This window comes from Chenopodium album, chromosome 4 (genome assembly GCF_948465745.1).
Source record: "Chenopodium album chromosome 4, dcCheAlbu1.1, whole genome shotgun sequence".
Classification (NCBI taxonomy): domain Eukaryota; kingdom Viridiplantae; phylum Streptophyta; class Magnoliopsida; order Caryophyllales; family Amaranthaceae; genus Chenopodium; species Chenopodium album.
This window is the reverse complement of record NC_137837.1, coordinates 1,157,787-1,179,611: the sequence shown is the minus strand read 5'-3', so window position 1 is coordinate 1,179,611 and position 21,825 is coordinate 1,157,787. Positions and strand designations below refer to the sequence as shown.

At 34.3% G+C, this 21,825-nt stretch overlaps 3 protein-coding genes across 3 annotated transcripts; 2 read left to right on the top strand and 1 right to left on the bottom strand.

Moving 5' to 3' along the window:
• Positions 1 to 8,141: 8,141 nt before the first annotated feature.
• Positions 8,142 to 9,878, bottom strand: LOC145626204 (putative F-box/LRR-repeat protein At3g18150). The gene is made up of 3 exons (XM_081678632.1): positions 8,838 to 9,878; positions 8,562 to 8,711; positions 8,142 to 8,477 (listed from the first exon to the last, which is right to left on the bottom strand). Exons 1-3 carry the CDS (start codon positions 9,876 to 9,878, stop codon positions 8,142 to 8,144), a joined length of 1,527 nt encoding a protein of 508 aa, XP_081534758.1.
• A 3,660-nt stretch (positions 9,879 to 13,538) lies between these two features.
• On the top strand, positions 13,539 to 15,894 carry LOC145628422 (uncharacterized). The gene is made up of 2 exons (XM_081680717.1): positions 13,539 to 13,676; positions 14,139 to 15,894. Exon 2 carries the CDS (start codon positions 14,140 to 14,142, stop codon positions 14,641 to 14,643), a length of 504 nt encoding a protein of 167 aa, XP_081536843.1. The 5' UTR covers positions 13,539 to 13,676; position 14,139; the 3' UTR covers positions 14,644 to 15,894.
• Positions 15,798 to 16,710, top strand: LOC145628421 (uncharacterized). The gene has a single exon (XM_081680716.1). It carries the CDS (start codon positions 15,798 to 15,800, stop codon positions 16,317 to 16,319), a length of 522 nt encoding a protein of 173 aa, XP_081536842.1. The 3' UTR covers positions 16,320 to 16,710.
• Positions 16,711 to 21,825: the final 5,115 nt, after the last annotated feature.

Here is a 21,825-nt window from a genome sequence, read left to right as displayed (position 1 = left end):
ACCGTTTTAAGACATATTGGATGGTTCCACCCACCCAATTGGACTCCCATAGGGTATTAGGGATCATGGTAAATACCTCAGCAATTTTTATTTCCTGGGCAAAAAAAGGTTAAAAAATTCCAAAATTGAAGGCTATTATTCACGTTTTTTGAGCAATTTTTGAGGTTATAGGGCCGGTGGAGAAAAGTCTTAAGACCCTAGGGGATACATCTTAGGATCATATAATGACATTTGGAACCATATATATGACCATTATATGTTGTCAAAGATGTCCGTGGTAGGCTTCCGTTCACAAAATCGGTGCAAGTTTCGAACAGGTAAATTGACCGTTTTAAGACATATTGGATGGTTCCACCCACCCAATTGGACTCACGAAGGGTATTAGGGACCATGGTAAACAACTCAACAATTTTTATTTTCGGACGAAAAAAAGTCAAAAAATTCCAAAATTGAAGGTTATTATCCATGCTTTTTGAGGAATTTTTGATGTTACGGGGCCGGTGGCGAAAAGTCTTGAGACCCTAGGGGATACATCTTATGGTCATATAATGATGTTTGGAACAATATATGACCATTATATGTTGTCAAAGATGTCCGTGGTAGACTTCAGTTCACGAAATCGGTGCAAGTTTTGAATGGGTAAATTGATCATTTTAAGACATATTGGATGGTTCCACCTACCCAATTGGGCTCCCGGAGGATATTAGGGACCATGGTAAACATCTCGGAAATTTTTATTTCCGGGCGATAAAGGTCAAAAAATTTTAAAATTAAAGGCTATTATCCACGCTTTTTGAGAAATTTTTGAGGTTACAGGGCCCGGTGGCGAAAAGTCTTGGGAACCTAGGGGATACATTTTAGGGGCATATAATGATGTTTGGAACCATATTTGACGATTATATGTTGTCAAAGATGTCTGTGGTAGGCTTCAGTCACGAAATCGATGCAAGTTTCAAACGGATAATTTGACCGTTTTAAGACATATTGGATGGTTCCACCCACCCAATTGGACTCCCGGAGGGTATTAGGGATCATGGTTAACATCTCGACAATTTTTATTTCTGGGCGAAAAAAGGTCAAAAATTAAATTCCAAACTTAAAGGCTATTATCCATGTTTTTTTTAGGAATTTTTGAGGTTACAAGGCCCAGTGGCGAAAAGTTTTGACACCTATACTTCGTATGGTTCACTTATATATTCATGTTGCAACTTCAACTTCATTTTAAAGTTTGATAAATGTCCATTTTCTAATAATTTTAGCTCCCTATATATTAATTTCTTCAATTCCAAGATATTTAAAGTGAAATTTTGTAGATGTCCAAAATGGTGTACAAGTATATGTAGTAAAAAGTAAAAACCATGTTGTTGGTAATAATATTATGCAAGGAAAGAGTCCTAAAGGCTAACAAATTAAGACCCTCGACCTTCCAATTCCTTAATATTATTCTAGACCTTCCTAAAATACTATTACCTCCATCCCTACATGTAGTTCTCGTTTAACTTTTCACGGTCTACAAGACGTGTCGTAAAACGTCTATATCTCTATTTTCATACGCGTAAATATTATAAGACTTGATATTAATAAAATATACTCTCACCGTCTCTAAATGTTTGTCACTTTTGCCATTTTGGATGCCCCTAAATCTTTATCACATTTCATATTTTCATAATTATTAAGATACATAAAAAGACTTTTATACTCTCATTTTTTTTTCTCCTTATTAAGGGCCTATTCTCTTACGTTGAAATTCAGTTAAGTTCAGTTCAGTTCAGCTCAGCTCAATTCAATTCAGTTCAGTTCAGTTCAGCTCCTAATTTCCTTCTCTTATAAAATATTCAGTTCAGTTCAGTTCAGTTCAACTGAGTTCAGTCAATGAGAACAGGCCCTAAGTCCTCTTTCTATATTACCATGACATTTACTATAAAAATGATACCAACTTTTGACAAATTTAATTCTTTACACTCTTGTAACTGTCAATTTCTTTTTCCCATTTGTTTTAAGTACTTTTTAAATCGAGAATTTCTTTTCCATGCACATTCTCCACATTCTCATATACTTTCATTACTCCACATTCTCCACCTTAATTCCCATGAATTTTCATAAAAAGTGACAAACGTAACAAAGTTGGTTGAATGTAGACAACAAAAGCACACCCCAACAAGTAACAAAGTTGGTTGAATGTAGACACAAAAGTTGGGGATTTTTGTTACTTGTCTTCTGCCATAACCAGGGTCTTTTAGTCCTCTAGCTAGAATAGGTATAATCAAAGGAAGCACTCTTTCATTAAGCTAAGCATCCTAACAAGCTCAACCAATGCCCTTCCTGCATTCTAGTAGACATACACAAGATAAGTAATTAATGTACATAGTTCTCAAATTGAATTATTTAACTGAGAATAGCATTAAACATTAACAAACCTGTTGCCTTTCATTAGACGGTGATGCAAGTCAAGATATCAAGGTATCCATCAATAAAGGCATAATTTACTTGAGCGTCTTAGGGGTATTTGCTACTATACATGCAAAGTAGCCTATAAAAATAAGAAATCAAACAATTTGTCAAAAGTTCATAAGTGTTTTGAAATTCTAAATGGATATGTACCTGATGCACTGATACAACTGATAAAGGGAATGGGAAAAAAAGGTTAATATAGGCAATTGATTTCCATTTTCTTTTCATGAATAATGAATATCCCTAACTAAAGGGGCTTAGAGCTGATACACATACAATCATTGTATGTGATCCCTACATACACCATTAGAAATTTGACACATCACCAAAAAATGGAGAAAACTAGAAGTCAAATATAAATTGAATTCAAATGAAACTTGGACCCATAATTCTAGCCAATAAAAACATGACAAATTAAGGTTGTATGTAGGGACTACATACAACGATTGTATGTGTAGCCTTTACCGTCCTAAATTCAATTATTAACGACCAAAATTCGTAATTCTAATTCCCTTTCATGAATATTCCTAACAACGGCCCCAAAGAGCCCCTTTGATGATTCCCATTATTTTGGATACGTATATTAATGCAAAAATTGATTATTAAAACCTTTAATTATCAAGAAAGTAATATTTGTTTTCCATATAACATTTAATGGCTTATTCACTTCACCTTATTTTTTGCTGAATGGAAATTATTTTTGCTAAACTTAGTTTATTTTTGCTGAACTGAAATTATTTTTTTTTACTGATTCTCAATTATATTTCTTCTTTAGGGTTACTAATTTTTGCTAAACTTAAATTATTATTTTTACTAAACTAAAATTAATTTTATTATCTAAACTCATTTTTGCTCAACTGAAATTATTTTTACTAAAGTGAAATTATTTTCACTAAATATTTTTTTTATGGAGAACTGAACAAGGCCTAAATATAAACTGAACCAGAACCTGTTGCAGCAGGTTCTCCATTTTACTATCCGGAATCAAAATCTCGTGTATAGGTTTCGGTTCCAGGTTCCGATACCTATTCAGGGTACCATAACTTTTTGCTCAATTCTAGGTAATAGTAGTAGTGGTAGTAGTAATAATAATTAATAAATACTTAGTATGCATTTTGTAATTTATACTTTGTTCATTTTGTAATAATCTAATTAATCACAACACTAGGCATTGCATAAAATCTTTGGAAAAAAAATATAGATTGAAAGCTAAATGAGCATTTTTTTTATATATATAATATAAAGTATACGAGTAATATGTGAGAGAGCGAATTTCATTTTTTTTAAAAAAAAAAAAGTATAAGACAGTACAAAGTTCAAGCTATTAAATAAAAAATTAATTCAAAAGTCGAAATGATAACGTGTTAATTCTACTGGTCTAGGTACTCAAACACAAACTCGAGCCTCATAAGCAATTAAGCACCCAAAGCCCAGGAGTACTACTCGTATAATATAAGATATACGAGTAGTATGTAAGATAGCGAAATAATAATACGAGTAATAAAAAATTAGTGTAAGACAGATAAAGTGCAAGCTATTTGAAATCAACCCAATTAAACACGAGTAAAATAAAAATCATAATTCAAAAGTCGAAATAATAACGTGTCAAGTCGACTAATTAAGATAGCCAAACATGAACCTGAGCATCATAATCAATTAAGCACCCAAAGGCCCTAACGAGTAGAACACTCTGGAATAATATAAGAACCCCATGGCTAATTGGCAATTGCCAATCCTAATTTTCAAATACGCGCGCTAAGCCTCTCTCTTACCTTTTTTCAAAATAATTATAACAGACTTCGTTACAGTTTGTTACGGGTAGCTACTTCAACTTCTCTCTCCCTTTAACATCTCTCTATACTATTCACTCACTTCTCTTTCTAAAACCAACTTCTCCTCTGAAATCAGCAACGAACTCAGATACACTCAACCTCTTTCTAAATTCAGCTGATCAAATAGAGGAATTCACTGAAACAGAGGAAAATGTCGCAATTTCTCAAGATTCAGAGAAGAATCAGAAGAATTCCTCTCAAGAATTAGCTGAAACGGAGGAGATGAAGACAATTGCTGACGAAAAAGCAGATGATCAGAAAACAGAGGTAAACTCTGAAAAAGCAGAGGAGAAGACACTTTCTCCCGAAGATGCTGCTAAAATGGCGAAGAAGAGGAAGATGATCGCTAAAGGAAAAGCTCCAATGGAGGAAAGAAGACCTGATAAAGCCGCTAACATGGAATAAACAGAGAAAACCGCTGAAATGGAGGTAATCTGTGAAGAAGTAGAGGATATGATGATTTCTCCAGAAGAAGCCGCTAAAATTGCGAGGATGAAGATGATCGCTAAAGGAAAAGCTCCAATGGCAGAGGAAGAACAACTATTCCAGGTTAATGTTGAATGCTGTGATGATGATTTCGACAATTTTGAAGATTTATACGAAGAATTCCTTGCTAAAATAAATTCGGAATCTGATAGTGACGAATTCACTACTGCTAGTAAGGTTGATGATTAATTTTATCAAGTTTAATCTAATTGAATAAAGCTAGGGTTAGTAATTGAGGAAAATAACCTTGTTATGATCAATGTATGATTTGATTGAAATCTAGCTAGGGTTCGTTTGAAATTGTTTGATTCAAATATTATTATTGATGAAATTGATATAATCGCAGTGTTAGTTTGATATAAGCATGCAATAAATGTTTGTTGATATAGTATTACATCGCATGTTACAAGAATTAAATGTCCGTCTTGGCAATTAAAAAAATAATGACACAAAATTTTTTGCTAAACTTATTAATTTGCAAATGCCCTCTATCTCAACGAAAAGTATTCTGATTACGAGAAAAAGACCGATTTTGAAACAGTGTGTGACAAAATGTTTGCCGATTACAGTACATTTGATGCTATACAAATCGAAACTCTTAAGTTTTCAGATTCTTTTTGAAAACATTACATAGTGATATTTGCATGAACATTAGGCCTTATTATAATTCTAACATTATTTAATTTGTACCAGTATATTTTGGTACGACAAACCTAAATGAGAGCGGGGATTGTGCCGTGGACTTGTTTGGGAAATTTGGCGGCCATTGCCTTTTAATAGCATATAAAAACGCCATTGAAACCAGCAAATCTTAAAACCTTGATAAAAAATTAAAGAGATCCTTTCATGGTTCATCGTGGATTCTAACCATTTTGTGCGCCCATTTTTATAAAAATGGTGATTTGACATTTGTGGTTGACATTTTAAGGAACCACGTGGTTAAATCGGAAGGTTGATATGATAGTCTTTTGGGTTTTGGTAAGAGGCATAAACTTGGAAAGGCTGATCAGGCAACCCTGCAACGGGCAATGTTTCACGTGACTTGTTTTTTGATCAAGTAGATGAGCTAGATGTACTGGCAGAAAGGGTTGCAAGGATTATAGTGACAACGTTTGTGTTGGAAATAGACACTAGTAGAAAAATACAAAAAGGCAACCCCCAATTGGCACCGGTTCAGGCCAAACCGGTGCCAAAAACCGGCCTACAATTGGGCGGGGAATTAGACCAAGAACAATGGCACCGGTTCAGCTCAAACCGGTGCCAAAAATAAAATGGCCACCGGTTTGAACCGGTGCCACTGATCCGTTGCTCCAAAAACAAAAAAACTCGGCCTTTCCTTTATATATATATACCCTAATATATATAACCTAACCTAGCTACCTCCTTCTCTCTCCTCATTCTATCTCCTCGGCGCTTCTCCTTCTCCCTCCTCTAATCACGATCCGCTTCACCTTCTTCCTCCTCTGATCTAGATCGCGCGGCGCCGGCGTTCCTCTCCTCCCCTCCTTCTCTCTCCGACCTCTCTTCTCTGTCCTCTCTCCCTTCTATGTCCTCTCTGTCCTCTTCTGTCTCGATCTCCGACCTCTCTTCTGTCTTCTGCCCACCACCACCGACGCCACTAACCACCGCCGCCACCAAGTCCACTTATTTTCTGGTCAAATTTGAGGTTAGTGCATGTTTCTGGGTTTAATTGGTAAGGGTTTATGGGTTTAATTATATATGTTATATGTCTTAATTTTTTTGGTTTGATTGTTGTAATATTGTTCAAAATTGATTGGTGTAATTATAATTCATTGCCTTAATTTTTTTGGGTTTGATTGTTGTAAATTTGCACTTAATTGATTTTTCGAAATTTCTGGGATTAATTGATTTTCGAAAGTTTTGGGGTTAATTGTTGTTCTTGGTTAATTGATTTTCGAAAGTTTCTGGATTAATTGATTTTCGAAAGTTTGTGCGGTTTTCTGGGTTTTCTATATTGATTTTCTCTTTCTCTTTCTCTTGCATGCATGAGTTTTCTGGGTTATTGTTTCTTTTTTTTTTTTTTTTTTTTTTTTTTTGAGTTTTAATAATTTCTGGGTTATTATTGATGCAGGTGTTAATTCAAGTTACAATTCAAGGATTCAAGACTTTTTTTTTTTTTATTGTTTTGATGTTGTAATTTTTTTTTTTTTTTTATTGTTTTACAATTTCAATTTCTGAGTTGAATTTCATTATAATTTATTGTAACTTTTTTTTTTTTTTTTTTTTTTTTTTTTTTTTTTTTTTTTTGTATTGTACAATAACAATTTACTTGAATGTAATGTGATAAATTGAATATAACAATTTCAATCAAAACTCCGTATTTTACCATTTTGTTTGGTTCGTATTTCTGATGTTTGTTAACTTGTTTGTATATTATTTTTGTAATTATTGCAAGAAAAAAGTGTAAAAAAAAAATATATATATATAATACCAAAAAGGCACCGGTTAACCGGTGCCTAAAAGAGCTTCCACTAAAAAAATTTATTTCGCGGAACTATTTAAGGCCGGTTAACCGGTGCCAAAACCGGTTTATGGCATCGGTTTTGAACCGGTGCCAAAAAGGGGGGTATTTGGCACCCCCCACATAGGCACAGGTTCAAACCGGTGCCTTAGGCCGGGTTTGAACCGGTGCCAAATGCGTTTTTTCACGTAGTGAGAAGTGAAAGTAGTACATGATGGGTTGTAAGGATGAGAGTATTATTGCATGAAGTGAATTACATTACATTGCATGGCTACTCCTACTCTTATTTATAGTTGGTGTAATTCCGTTCTTTCCACCCACATACTACTATACCTTTACTCTAGATCTTTCTAGGTGACTTAACATTATCTAGTGCCTATTCTAGAATATTGTAAAATAGCTTTAACTAGAAATTACAAGATTTTTCTAGATTAGCTATTAGCTTATTTTTAACAGTTTGTTGGTAATCTTTGGGATGAAGAGGTGATAGAAACATTACACCTCTTGTTAGAGATATATGCGTGATATATTTTCCGTAGATATCATTCAGAGGATAATATATTTAGGATATTTATGTTAAGATATTATGTTAAGATATTATTTTGATAATATATCTTTAGGGTTTATGGTTATGGTAGTATATTTTTAGGAATATTGTTTCCTATCTTATGAGCGTAGGTTTTGTATAAATACTCTACCTATCAATGAATAATAATCAAGCCATTCTATTTTATATTTCTCTCTAATTTGTCACCTCTATCTTAAAACAGAATTTCCAACTTTATGGAGGGTATCGTTTGCTATTTGGTACTTATTTGGCAAAATACTGCCAAGAGAAAAGGAATCAAGAATTGTCTACTCTGATTCATAAAAGATAACAATCCTACTTACTATAGAATCACCACATCAATACCTTGTCCAATTTGCTTTGCAAGTATCTCTGCTTGTCTTCTCCAAAAGCTGATACATTCAAGTGCATAATTTGTAAAGTCCACAAGCATGTGTGTATTTCCGCCCATTTGGGGTTGATGAGGATCAAAAACTAACTTGTTAAGCATGGGAGCATGCTCGGCTAAAAAAAGTGCTAGATTCATCTCTGGATCAGTTCCTGAAAATCGAGCAAACTCTACAACCGAAAGGTGCTTATGGGCACGTATTGTTTCCATTTGAACGTCGTTTTGTATCGACATCGCCGGTGATCTTGATGGTTTACTAATGGTATAAAGCTGCAAACCAACATCAAATGATAGATAGATCAACCATGATATCGAGCATTTATTAAATTTCTAGGGTTAAACCAAAACTTTTACCTTCAACTTGAAGGTGTGCAACACAGGGCATGCCTTAATGAAAGGGATCAGAGTAAGAAGGTTGTCTTTTCCGTCTTTCGAAAACGTAAAATATATCTCCAATTGCTTGACATTAGGAAAACTCGGAAAATTAGTTGGAAGAGATGTTTCCTACGTACAACATCGGAACAACCCAAATCCAATTAAAGGTTAAAATAATTAAGAGACATTAATTAATACATAAGTAATGGATATCGACGCATAATTATAATTAAAATAGTTAAGCGACCAACTAACCTCTAAAGACCAAGAAAGAGAGAGTTGCTCAAGTTGAGTAGAAAATTTTGAAAAGACATTCAATTTGCGATTGTGATACCAATATCGATCCTCAAAGGTTACATTTACAAGTGCCGAAACACTATGATATTGTATCTCTTGTTTGATACCCAAGAATTTAAAGCAAGTAAGATTTGGAGCTGAAATCTGGATTGATTTAACATTGTTGCAGCCAGATAACTGAAAATGCTTCAACTTATAGGAGGAAACAACAACTTGTGTTTTAGGTAAAATCCCCACCGATCCACACAAATAAAATTCACAATTCTTGATTGTTAGACGATCAAGATTGAGACAATTCGACAAAACATATTCAACCACATTCAACGCATTATTATTGGAGAGAAAATCCTGCCGGATTATGTAACTATTCTTGAGCATAATAGGGTGACCATTTTGAGTTGACAAGTTCAACTCCAAGTTGCTTACATTTTTGCTTAATGCCATAGCTATCCACTTATCAATATTAGCAGTATACGATCCATAAAGAGGAAAATGAATTCTAAAAGTAGTCAGATACGAGGCACGATTTCCAGTCATAACCTGATTAACCCATTTACAATATCTATTAAGTTGATAATTATACGATGGTCTGCAAACCGTTTTAGGGCGGTGAATCAAGTGAAAATCAGGGTGTTCGAAATCAAGATGAGCTAAGTAAGTCCAAACATATCTCCACCTTTTGGAAACAAGGCTAGTTCTTCCTGTTGATTTCATATCCACAAAAGATAACAAGTGCAACAATACATCATTAGGCAAATCACTAATTCTATCCACATTACTATTATCATTGATTAATAAGAAGTTAACCTCGTTATCGTTATTTCTCCTTCTCTTTCGAATGAGGTTGTTGTATAAGTCTTTTGAGGTAATAACCTTATCAAGACAGTCCTTCAAATTCCTCGAAATACGGTCTGATCTTCCTTCATAATAAGCATTAGGAGAAGTATTGCAATTTATAGCTCCGGCAATGATCGCACGGGCTGAGGTTAAGTCATCCATTCACCGATATATATAGTCGAATACAACTGCCTCCTTAATGAAAAACATTAAAACTGTCAAGCTTAAAGATTGTAAACACAAATTAAATCTGCAGAATATATAGATTCAAAATAAATGCAACAAAGTGTTAACTAAACCCTAGATCATACATATTCAATAACAAAGTGTTAACTAAACCTAGATCATACACAAATTTTAAATGCGACATAATATATAGATTCAAGATAAAGGTAGTGTGAACTAAACCCTAGATCATACATATTCAATAATTTTATTAAAGAAATAAGAAGAAGCGTACCTCAAAGAAGGGTGTAGCGCCAAATAAATCTGAAATTGCAAGGCAAAAGCTTGAACCTTGTATTCTTATTGAGCATCCAAATTTTTTTATTTTTTTTTTTTTTGAGGGAATTGAGCATCCAAAATATAATTCTCTAATAAACTTAGGAAATAGTTGTATCTAAGGAAACAATTCTGAAGGCTAAAAAAAAATTATCCAACACCTTTCTAAATACTATCTGTATATATTATCCCGTATCTTTTACGAGTACATATTATTATCTCCACTAATACGGAGTAGTAACTTTAGTGTTGTTTCCGTAAAATATATATATATATATATATATATATATATATATATATATATATATATATATATATAAAATAAAAATAAAAAACTTTAGTGGAAAAGTTATTGAACAAACGGCAAGAATGACAATAAGCCAACATCACAAAAGAATACAGGCCCATTTAAGGTATACTGAGCCGGGCCTAAATTGGGTCTCTTTGTATAATATCGAAACTATATAATCAGGCCTTTTATGGGCGTGTTCGACAAAATATAGCTATGAAGGTAACTGGCAGTTATGAATGTAGCTTTTAGCTGTGAAGATAGAAAATTTAAATATGAGTGCTTGGTAAATTAGCGGTTGACTAGCTGTTACATATACAAAATCAATATTTTATTTTTCAAACTATATATAAAATTTTCAAAAGCTACTTCAAAAGCTAATAAATCTAACGTTTCATAAAAGCTAACTTCCCCACTAAAAGCTACCATAAGCATTACTTTGTCAAACATTCACATTTTTTTTTGTTAAATAGTGGTTTGACTTGCCCTATATAGTTCTTTATAATTACCTTTCTTTTCGTCTACTATCTATCTATCTATAACTTTATACTAAAGGCGAAACCAGGAATGACACAAGTCATCTCCTGGTTAAAAATTTTCCCTCCAAAAGTTTTTAAAATTTATTTTTTTCATTTTTTTAGCCTAAGCTTCTTAGAGAAGTTTTTAATACAAACTATACAATAATATTTCACTTCCTAGTTGATAAGTATATTCTATTTGTACACATTCAAACAAAGATATATATATATATTTTTTTATACAATACTATGCAATGTAATAGTTTTCTATCTATAACTTTGTAGTTCATAGTTATTTTTAATAGTCGTGTATATATTATTCTCTCTGTATTCTTTAGTGTGATAATTTTTTTTTTTTAATATTTTTTGTAACCACAGAATTTTCATCCTATTTTGCAATTAGGAATAATTTTTTATAATTAAATAATAGTGTTAAACTAATAATAGGTATTAAGTAATAAAAAATACCGTGGATAGCACGTGACTTAACCTAGTTAAGGATTAAAACCCAAATTAAGAACAAAATTTTTAAAAAATAGTGTCACCTTTTGTCTTTATTTTCAAAATCATGATGATTGTCATTAATAAGACAATTCAAGCTTATTGTTTAATTTAAATTATTATTATTTTTTTTATTTTATTTTTTTTATTTAAAAAAAAAATCTAAGTTTCTCCGCTTTAACTTAGCTTGTTGACATATTTTAACCAATAATACTACTTACAAATTTAACTTGACTATATGTTATAATCTTCTCTCAAGTGTAAGATCATTTTTTTTTAATAACTAGACATAGTAAGGTTAAATTTATGCACGAATAAATATTGTATCGATTATTAATTAAACAGAATAGTATGACTATTAAAAATTATAAAGGTAAAACTTAATGCAACGTTGATATGGAGTATTAAGCATGTCGGGTCGTATTATTTTATGAATTTCTCATGGGTAATACAAGCATGAAACTTCCAAATCATCACTTCATTTGTCATTTAGAAATGAAAAATAAACAATCACTTCATCAACATATGGACAACTCTATGACATAATATGGCATGTTTAAAATGTTACTAATTCATTTAAAATTTGGCCATGTAATAAAAATCATAAGGTAACGTAACCAAATTTAGTACAATAAAAAAATAAGAACAACTATTTACAACTCGCATCAATCAAAAAGAAAAATATCTATCAAATTGAACGTATCATCAACTTGGTAAATTTAGTGGGTGTCAGTTCTCCTAATCTCATATATTGACCGTATATTATGAACCGCTCCAGAAAGGTCCTAGCAATTAGCAAAAAAATCTTTAAATTAATTGAATTTAATCACAACCAATTGCAATTGAATTTCATGCATGTTGTCCAACAACATAACTAGGCCCACTAGTGCTAGACGTAAATAAGTTGTTAATATGGTTGTATTTTTTTACGTGGATCATCCATCTACACTCATATTACAGCTAAATATCCTCCCAAGTAAACATCATTTAACCCTAAGAGTATACTTTTATTTATTTATTTATTTTTTTCTTTTTTTTTTGGTGGCATGGTAGCCCTTTGGGTAAAATATTCAAGCGTGAAATTTTCTTATTTTAGTTGAGACGTGTATTACCAATTGTATATGTTACGGAGTATAATTCTTCATCAATTCATGTTCCAAAAAGGTAACTAATCATTTACATTATCCGAGCATGACATAAGTTACACGATGTAGCACATGTGGAGCGCTTATCTCAACATACTCAAATACGTGTTTTATTTTTTCTTAAATTAGCCACGAGCCATATGTATAATTACATACAACTTTGATTTTAATTGTTTTGAAATATTGGTTAATATGGTAATAATATATGGTTTCTCTTACTTTTAATTATGCTTTTATAAATATCTATAAATTCCTTAAATTTACATGAAGTCGAAATAAAAAAACAAGGTTGAATGCACATTAAGGTTGTATGTACAAGTAGTATTATGATTCCATATGAGGAATAAATAAATTACAAAGATCAATATGAAATGTAACATATAAAAAGATTATTTCCATATTATATTATTCTTTAGCTTTAAGGTGAAGATAACATTTACTTAGAGGTAAAAGGTAATACACTCAATAATGGAAACATAAAAATTATTTTAATGTATTGGGATGTAAAATGGGATCAAATACTCTATGTATGTTGACAAGTTGAAGGTGACTTCATTTCTGTATTTTGGTAGATCATGAAGTGTAACATCGTCATATATATGGATAATTACCAACAAAAAAAAATTAAAAATATCAAATGGATGGGAAATAATCCATATGTCAAATTGCCACCCAATATATTCAGTGGCGGACCCACCCTTGGTCCTGGTGGGTCACGTGACCTAGCAGCAAAAAAAAAAAAAAAAAAAAAAAAAAAAAAAATAAATAAAAAAAAAACACGGGCAGGGTCTCCTGGAAGGGGGGAAAAGAAACAAAACCAAAACCAAAAACAAAACAACGCACTCTCAAATCTCTATCTCTCTCTTCGTGAATCGTGACTCACTCGCCACCGGCACCGGACGTCGCCACTCGCCGCCGCCCGCCGCACCGGCGCACCGCCTCGCCGCCGTTCCATCCGCATACACTGAACACACACTCGGTGCTCTTCAACTCTTCTTGCTGCCAGGTAAGTTTATTTTTAAGTTTTTAAATTTGTAAATTATACCCAAATTGTTGAATTGTTGGGTTGAGTACTTGAATTTGTGATTAATTGAGTTGATTATGTAACTTAATCTCGTCAATTAGTGTGTGTTCTATTGTTTTTTGAAATTGTTGATAATTTATCAATTTAGGGAGTTAGGGTTTCTGATTTTTTAGGATTTGAATTGCTGATTTTTTTTTTTTTTTTAGGAATTGAAATTGTTTCCTGTAAATTGATAATTTGATATTATAAATTGTTTCCTGTAAATTGATATTATAAATTGACAGTAAAATTGATTAATTGATGATTTCATATTAGAACTTAGGGTTTCTGTTTTTTTTTTTTTTTTTTTTTGGAATTGATTAGTTTAGATAATTGCATATGTGGATTGTAATTGAAGCATTTGTGGTTTTCTTAATCTAATTGTTAATGTAACTTAATTTTCAGAATGAAAAGGAAAAAAATGTGTGATATCACAAGTTTCTTTGGTCCGAAAAATCCCCCTCCTCCACAAAGTCCTCCTCCTCCACAAAATCCTTCTCCTCCACCTCCTCCTCCTTTACAAGATCCACCTCCTTCACCACAAAATCCTTTTCCTCCACCTCCTCCACCACAAAATCCTTTTCCTCCACCTCCTCCACCACAAAATCCTCTTCCTCCACCTCCTCAAAATCTTTCTCCACATCAAGAAAGTGAACAACCTTCTTCTCCATCACATAACTTTACTCTCAATGAAGATGGAGAATTTATTCCTGAAGTTACTTCAAGTCCTAGAGTTCGGGTTGATAATGGAAGATTAAGTGAAGATGATATTGCTAATCTTCCACAAGACCCGGGACAAAGGAGAAAAATGAGTGATTTTCACCCTGATGATAGAGATTTAGTGAGGAGGACATACCTTCAAAGAAAGCCTTGCCAACCTCAAGTAATAGCATGGGAGATCAAATGTTGAATGATTGCTTGGTTACTTATATAGAGCGAGATATGTTTTTGAATGTTGACATGAATGCTATTATAGATCGATATCAAAACATGAAAACTCGTAGAGAGCAATTGTAATTTCCTTTATTTGGTTGTAATATGGATATTTATTACTTTTGGAATGTATTTTTTTTTTTTAAATATTAGCTTTTTTTTTTTTTAATATTCTTGCATTAATTATTGATTAGTAGTCGGTGGTGACCTAGCACCCGAAAAATCCTGGATCCGCCACTGAATATATTGTGTTGGATATTGGATTCCAGAGTGCACAACCCACGCCAAAGGAGCTTTTTTTTTTTTTTTTGGTATTTTTTATAAATAAAGAAACAAAATTGGTAGTAATATAATTACATTAAATTAAAATCATAAAATAAATAATTATAAAATATGTTCCTCTATTGTGGTCCTCATCTTTTTAGCTATGTTGCCATCCATCCTTTTCATAAAAAGAAACCATAATTCTACTACTATTACTCTTCTTCCCTACTCAACAATAAATATTATCTTAATATTATTTTATACATCAAATTAAAATGTAGTATTATTATTATTAATAATATAATTCTTATTATTAATAGGAGGCCAATCAAGTAGGTACAATGTGTTGGAAAATCACAACAATACCAAATACAAATTTCCAAAAATACCCTTAACATAAGATACCTATTACTAAAAAGGGAAACCCCCACATGAAGGAAAAGCTTAATTATAATGAAGTCATATGACTATAATCGTCTATATAATGGCATAAAATGTGGTGCTCCGCTTTCCAATGAGCAAAATTATTAACATCAACTAATAATTTTATTTTATATTTTCCTTTTTCCATTATATTTATTAATATTGATTAATAAATTTATTTTATATTTTTCCTTTTTCTTTTCATTTCCTTTCCCATTTGCCGACCTTTTGATTATTTTACCCCTGACCCTTAAACTCCACCCACAACATCATCCTTTAGAAATTCCATCCTCCATTTCTTCTTCTCTCTATCTTCTTTACCCAAAAAAAAACTCAAAAAAAAAAAAAAAAAAAAACCCACCATTTCTCAATCTTCTCTCTCCAAAACCCAGAATTTTTTTCTGCAAATAAATCATTCAATAAAAAATAAAACCCAGAAAAATTATGGCGCAGAAGAGAGAGAAAGATGAGACTTTGGAGCTGAAAGTACCAGCTGAAACACCCCTTTCTCTCTCTTGCCCAGATAATTGCAAAAAACTCACATCTACATCTTCATCTTCAAACAATACCCGGCCCGATATGACCCGTGTAGATCCGGATCCAGCCCGACCCAGATCCAAACGAGGAGCAGAAAACGAAGAAGAAACCCATCAACTTCTGGTTGAAACGACGTCGTTTAAGGAAGATCGTCGAGTATCGACCACCACAACGACGACCACAACAACGACGACGACGACCACCGTGGAGGTGTCGGTAACAACGGTGAAAAAGGCGGTGAATCGGTGTTTGGGTTGCGGTAAACGGGTCGGGTTAACCGGGTTTCGATGTAGATGTGGAGATCTGTTTTGTGCAGAACACAGGTATTCAGATCGACATGATTGCAGTTATGATTATAAAACTGCAGGAAGAGAAGCGATTGCACGGGAAAATCCTGTTGTTAGAGCTGCTAAGATCTTAAAAGTTTAGTGGTCAAACTTTGAGTCAAAGGAGAGAGAAAATGGGAAAAAAAATGAAAAATTTTAGATGGTTGAGGCTTTGGTTGATTGGTGATGGTGGATAAGGTGGTGGGTGAGTGGGTGGTTGGTGATGAGGGGTATTATTGTCATTATTGCAAGATGCGTTGTGACTTTTTTTTTTTTTTTTTTTTTGTATTTTTATTATTTGTTTGTTTCTCTTTTTTACGGAGGAAAAAAAAAAGAAAAAAAATAATTTAAAATTTAAGTAATTCTTCTATAGTAGTTATAATATATTTAAGAGATTTAACCATGAACTAAAATGGGTTGAGTAGTACTACTTGTATTATTATTTGTTGTTACGAGTATGTTGTAATTTAAAAAGAAAATTGTTGAGTGGCTAACTTGGTTATTATTATTCAATTATTCATCATTCTTTATTTGATTCGATTATTTACAAGTTTAATTATTTGATTTCGTAATTATTTATTTATTCAATTTCAACTTAAGCCTTACAAATTGATTGTAATTTTCCAAATGTTGTCCATATACTACGTACTCTTTTAGAAATGTTATTGAATGGTTTTGTGTGGATGAAATTGAAAATAGATTGATCGTGTAATCGTGTTGTATGGTAATAGGTTATCTCGAGATTGCAATCGTCTCGAGATAACCTAAATTTTAATTTGAATTCGAAATTGCGACTGGATTCAATCGTGGTAGGCTGGAGAATTATGTCAAAATGTGAATTTTCAATTGAATGGACAAAACTCTTGCGTGTTTGATGTGTTAGTATTGCACGAGTTTGCGAGAGAAATGACATTGACATTTTCATTTTGAATACTATTGTGGCGACCGTGTAATGAGGTCAATGAAGGGTAGGAAGTAAACGACGTTAGCAACACCACGACACGAATCAAACTCGTCTTACCACTAGAATTTGGTATTAGAGGATTTATAGGTTGGATGAACAAAAGACGAGATTGTGGAGTATGCACCATGACTCCATGAGGTAGAAGGTTGAGATTCGAAGTATGTTGTGAGTATAAACTCGCGTAGATGAACCAAACAAAGTCATTGTGTTAGAATCCGCCTCTTTCTCTATGTATCCCTTTCCTTTGTCTTATGTTTTACTTTTTAAGTCTTTCCTTTTTATTTTCTAGACTGTAGGGAGTATTATTGTGTTAATGTAGTTTCAATGTTCACTCGTATTTCTCTATGCAATCAATATAAAGCTCTTTAAGGAGTGATTGATTATTGAATCATAGCTCCTTACCCCATTGCCTTTGCTTTAAGACTTGTGTGTTGTTTTAAACCTTTATAGATATTGTGCTTACCTTGTTTTAAAGCATCCCCACCAAACTAAGAAACCTCCAAGAGACGCCTTCATCTCGTCGGTTCCGCTTGTGCCCGCTTTGAAGCATCGGCCGTCACAAGCCCCGACTCCGCACCCGTGGTGACGAGTGCTTCCTTGAGTACCCTTGGTCCGTGTTACTGTGTGCTCACGAACCTTTCCCGTTCTAGGCTTACGTCCTTGTCGTCAATAGACAAGTGCGCGCCGCACGATCCGGTGTCAAAATATTCGGAGCGTGACACATTGAGATGTAGCTCGCAAGGGCACATATACAGAAACACCTACTTGATAGCAAATTATTGAATTTCCTAAATTTGATGAGTTAGATTGATCACAATTCACAAGTGCAAAATTCAAAGATATGAGGATTTGTAAAATGGCACCTTAAATTTGCCTTGGTCGGATGGAAAGTTTATGTGTAGACACATCGAATTTAGCCCGTAAGTAAGATCTCCTCAACATACTTGAGTAAATTAAAGATGCAAAAACTTAACCATTTTGAAAGTATCACACCATAATTGTAAGGAAGTTGTTGAGCTTTGACATAGTATCAATATCAAAAGCAAGATTAAAAGATGATATGATGTGGTAAGGAGCAAAGGTTTCCATACTTTCCAAAAACGTGACATGGATTTAGTAATAAAAATGACACATCAACATCTATCAAATAGATTATTAATAGACTAACAAAAAGAGATAAACCGATCGTTTGCTATTTACGGAGTACAAAGTATAAAGTAACAAAGCGTCAATGCATTGCAAAGAACAATAAAATCCATAAGCTATGTTAATTTGACATTATTCAAGTTATTATTACTCCGCCCGTTGTTATTTTTTTAAAAAGAATTACAGTAAATCAAAATCTAACATTTAAATCACAACAGATCAAATCAACAATTCTGATTGTATTACGTTCTTATTTCATGAGATGAAAACATAACTCGATTCATTAGTTTATTTAAGGGTGGCTTACTGATAATAGGCATATATACATACTGCATTACACTAGTTGTATGACTTGTATCCTTGATCATAAAATGAAATCATCTTAACACAAGAGTACCAAGTTTTTGAAGGAAAATGAAACCCAACAAAAGATTATTGAACGAGTTTTATGGAAGAATATGTAACGCAACATAATAGTGGTGTCAAAAGTAGAGAGAATAGAGTGAATAGAGTGTTGTATATCGTATTAGGGGTATGCACAAATATATATACAAGAGATTAGGGCACAAGAACTAGGCCCGTTAGCTATATAATCTACATACTAAATGTAGGCCCTAACACCCCCCCTCAAGTTGGAGCATGCAAATCACAAATGCCCAACTTGCCAAGTAAATACATGAATTGACTTTTACTCAAAGCCTTGGTGAATATATCCGCTAATTGGTCCGTTGTCTTCACATAAGACGGACTAATGATACCGTCCTGAATCGCATCACGAAGATAATAGCAATCCACCTCAATGTGCTTGGTACGCTCATGGAAAACCGGATTCTGCGCAATATACAAAGCAGATTGATTATCACAAAACAAACTCATTGCGCGGGGATGCGAGACACCTAAACTCAGAAGAAGAGCCTTTAACCATTTCAACTCATCAGTAGTTTTAGACATAGAGCGGAATTCGGCCTCTGAAGAAGACTTGGCCACAGTGTCTTGCTTCTTAGTCTTCCAAGAGATAGGAGAAGCACCAAGAAACACCAACCAGCCAGTGATAGATCGTCGCGACAAAGGACAACCTGCCCAATCCGAATCACACCAACCTGTAAGATGTAAATCACACTCTGAACTCAAAAGGATTCCCTGACCCGGACACCCTTTCAAGTATCGCACTGTACGAAGAGCAGCCTCCCAATGGTCCTGTCGCGGGGTTTGCATAAATTGAGATAAAATATGCACCGCATAAGCTAGATCAGGTCTAGTAAAAGACAAATAAATCAAACGACCCACAAGCCGCCGATACATTTCTGGATCAGAGAGAAGAGAGGACTCAGATTTTGCCAGATTATGATTTTGCTCAATAGGAGTACCTGCCGGACGTGCCCCTAGCAAACCGGACTCTGCAATTATATCAAGTGTATATTTCCGTTGACATAAAAATATGCCTTCCGGACTCCGTGCAACCTCAATGCCAAGAAAATACTTCAACAAACCCAAATCTTTCATATGAAAACAGTCACTCAAATATGATTTGAATTTTGAAATTGCAGAAGAATCATTACCAGATATTATCAAGTCATCAACATACACCAGAACACTCAGTTGAATAGACCCAGATTGCAGAGTAAAAAGAGAGTAATCAGAGTACGATTGCAGAAATCCATACCTTTTCAGAGAGGAAGCCAATTTAGAGAACCAACAACGAGGTGCCTGGCGAAGACCATACAACGACTTCAGAAGACGACACACCATACCAGGTTGAGAGCCATGAAACCCAGGGGGAAGCTTCATATAAACTTCCTCATCAAGATCACCATGAAGAAATGCATTGTGGACATCCATCTGATGCAATTCCCAATTCTTTGCAGCAACAACAGCAAGAAAAGCACGAACGGTTACCATTTTAGCAACAGGAGCAAAAGTCTCGGTATAATCAATACCCTCAACCTGATGGTTACCAAATATAACCAAGCGAGCCTTCAATCTCTCAAGTGTGCCGTCAGAATTAAGCTTGACCTTGTAAACCCATCTGCACCCAAGAGCTTTCTTGCCCGGAGGTAATTTTTCCATTGCCCATGTTCCATTTTTTTCCAATGCATCAATTTCTTTTTGCATTGCTTCTTTCCACCCCTCATCTTGCATTGCCTCCTTGAAATTACGAGGCTCAACCACCGTATCAATAGCTGCAATAAATACACGGTGTCGCACAGAAAATTGATCACAATTCACAAAATGTGCTAAAGGATAAGGAGTACCTGAGGAGCGTGGAGTGGACGGTGAACTTGGAGAGATAGATGGATCGGGAAGAGAGACAGTATGTGCGACATAATCATGATGCCAACCAGGAGCTTGCCGCGGCCTTTGACCACGACCTAATACAATAACAGAGGGGCTCGGATCAGCCGTGTGGCTGCTGTCCGAGGGCTGTACAGCAGTAGAAGAGCTGCCAGAAGACTCCACAACAGGGCTGCTGGGGGGGCTAGATACCGCAGGTGGCTTGCGGTGTTTGCTGCCTGCCTGGGCAGCGTGGGGCGCCGTGACAGGTGCTGTAGGAACAGCAGCAACAGGGTTGCCATTATGGGCAGCAATAGGGGCAGCAGTGGCAGGGTCGTGACTGCTATTTTCGGGCACAAGAGATTGCTCACCAACCTCTAAAATGTACTCCAAATCATCAAGAAAATCAAGATCAACCCCAACATTGGCGTTAGATGTGCCTTCGATATCCACATTAGGAGAAACCGAAGCACCATCATCAACAAACGGAAACTCATTCTCAAAGAATTTCACATCACGGGAGACAAATATATCACCAAGTTCTAAATCATACAACTTCCAACCCTTCTTGCCATGAGGATAACCCACAAACACACACTTCCTACTCCTAGGTGCAAATTTGTCACCCTTAGCTTTTTGGTTATGAGCAAAACAAAGACAACCAAATACCCTCAAAGCATCAAAATCGGGTTCTTTGGCAAAGAGAATTTCATATGGTGTTTTATTGGCTAGCAAAGTAGAAGGAGTACGATTAATCAAATAAACCGCCCCAAGGACACACTCACCCCAAAAAGTAATCGGCAAATTGCCTTGAAACATCAAAGCACGACTCACATTCAATATATGTTGGTGTTTACGCTCTACCCGACCATTTTGTTGAGGTGTGCCAACACAAGAGGTTTGGAAAAGAATGCCATTGTCAGTAAAATATGGGATCATGGGTTTAAATTCTGTGCCATTGTCACTACGCACACACTTAACATTGACATCAAATTGACACTTAACCATAGCAAAGAAAGAGCAAAAAGAAGAATAAACTTCGGTTTTGTCATGCAATAAATAAACCCAAACACCACGTGAAAAATCATCAACAATCGTCAAGAAATAATGAGCACCACAGGTGGAAGCCGTGTTATATGGTCCCCACAAATCACAATGTATCATTTCAAGAATATGACTAGCACGACTATCACTATCAGGAAAACTGGCTCGGGTCTGTTTAGCAAGA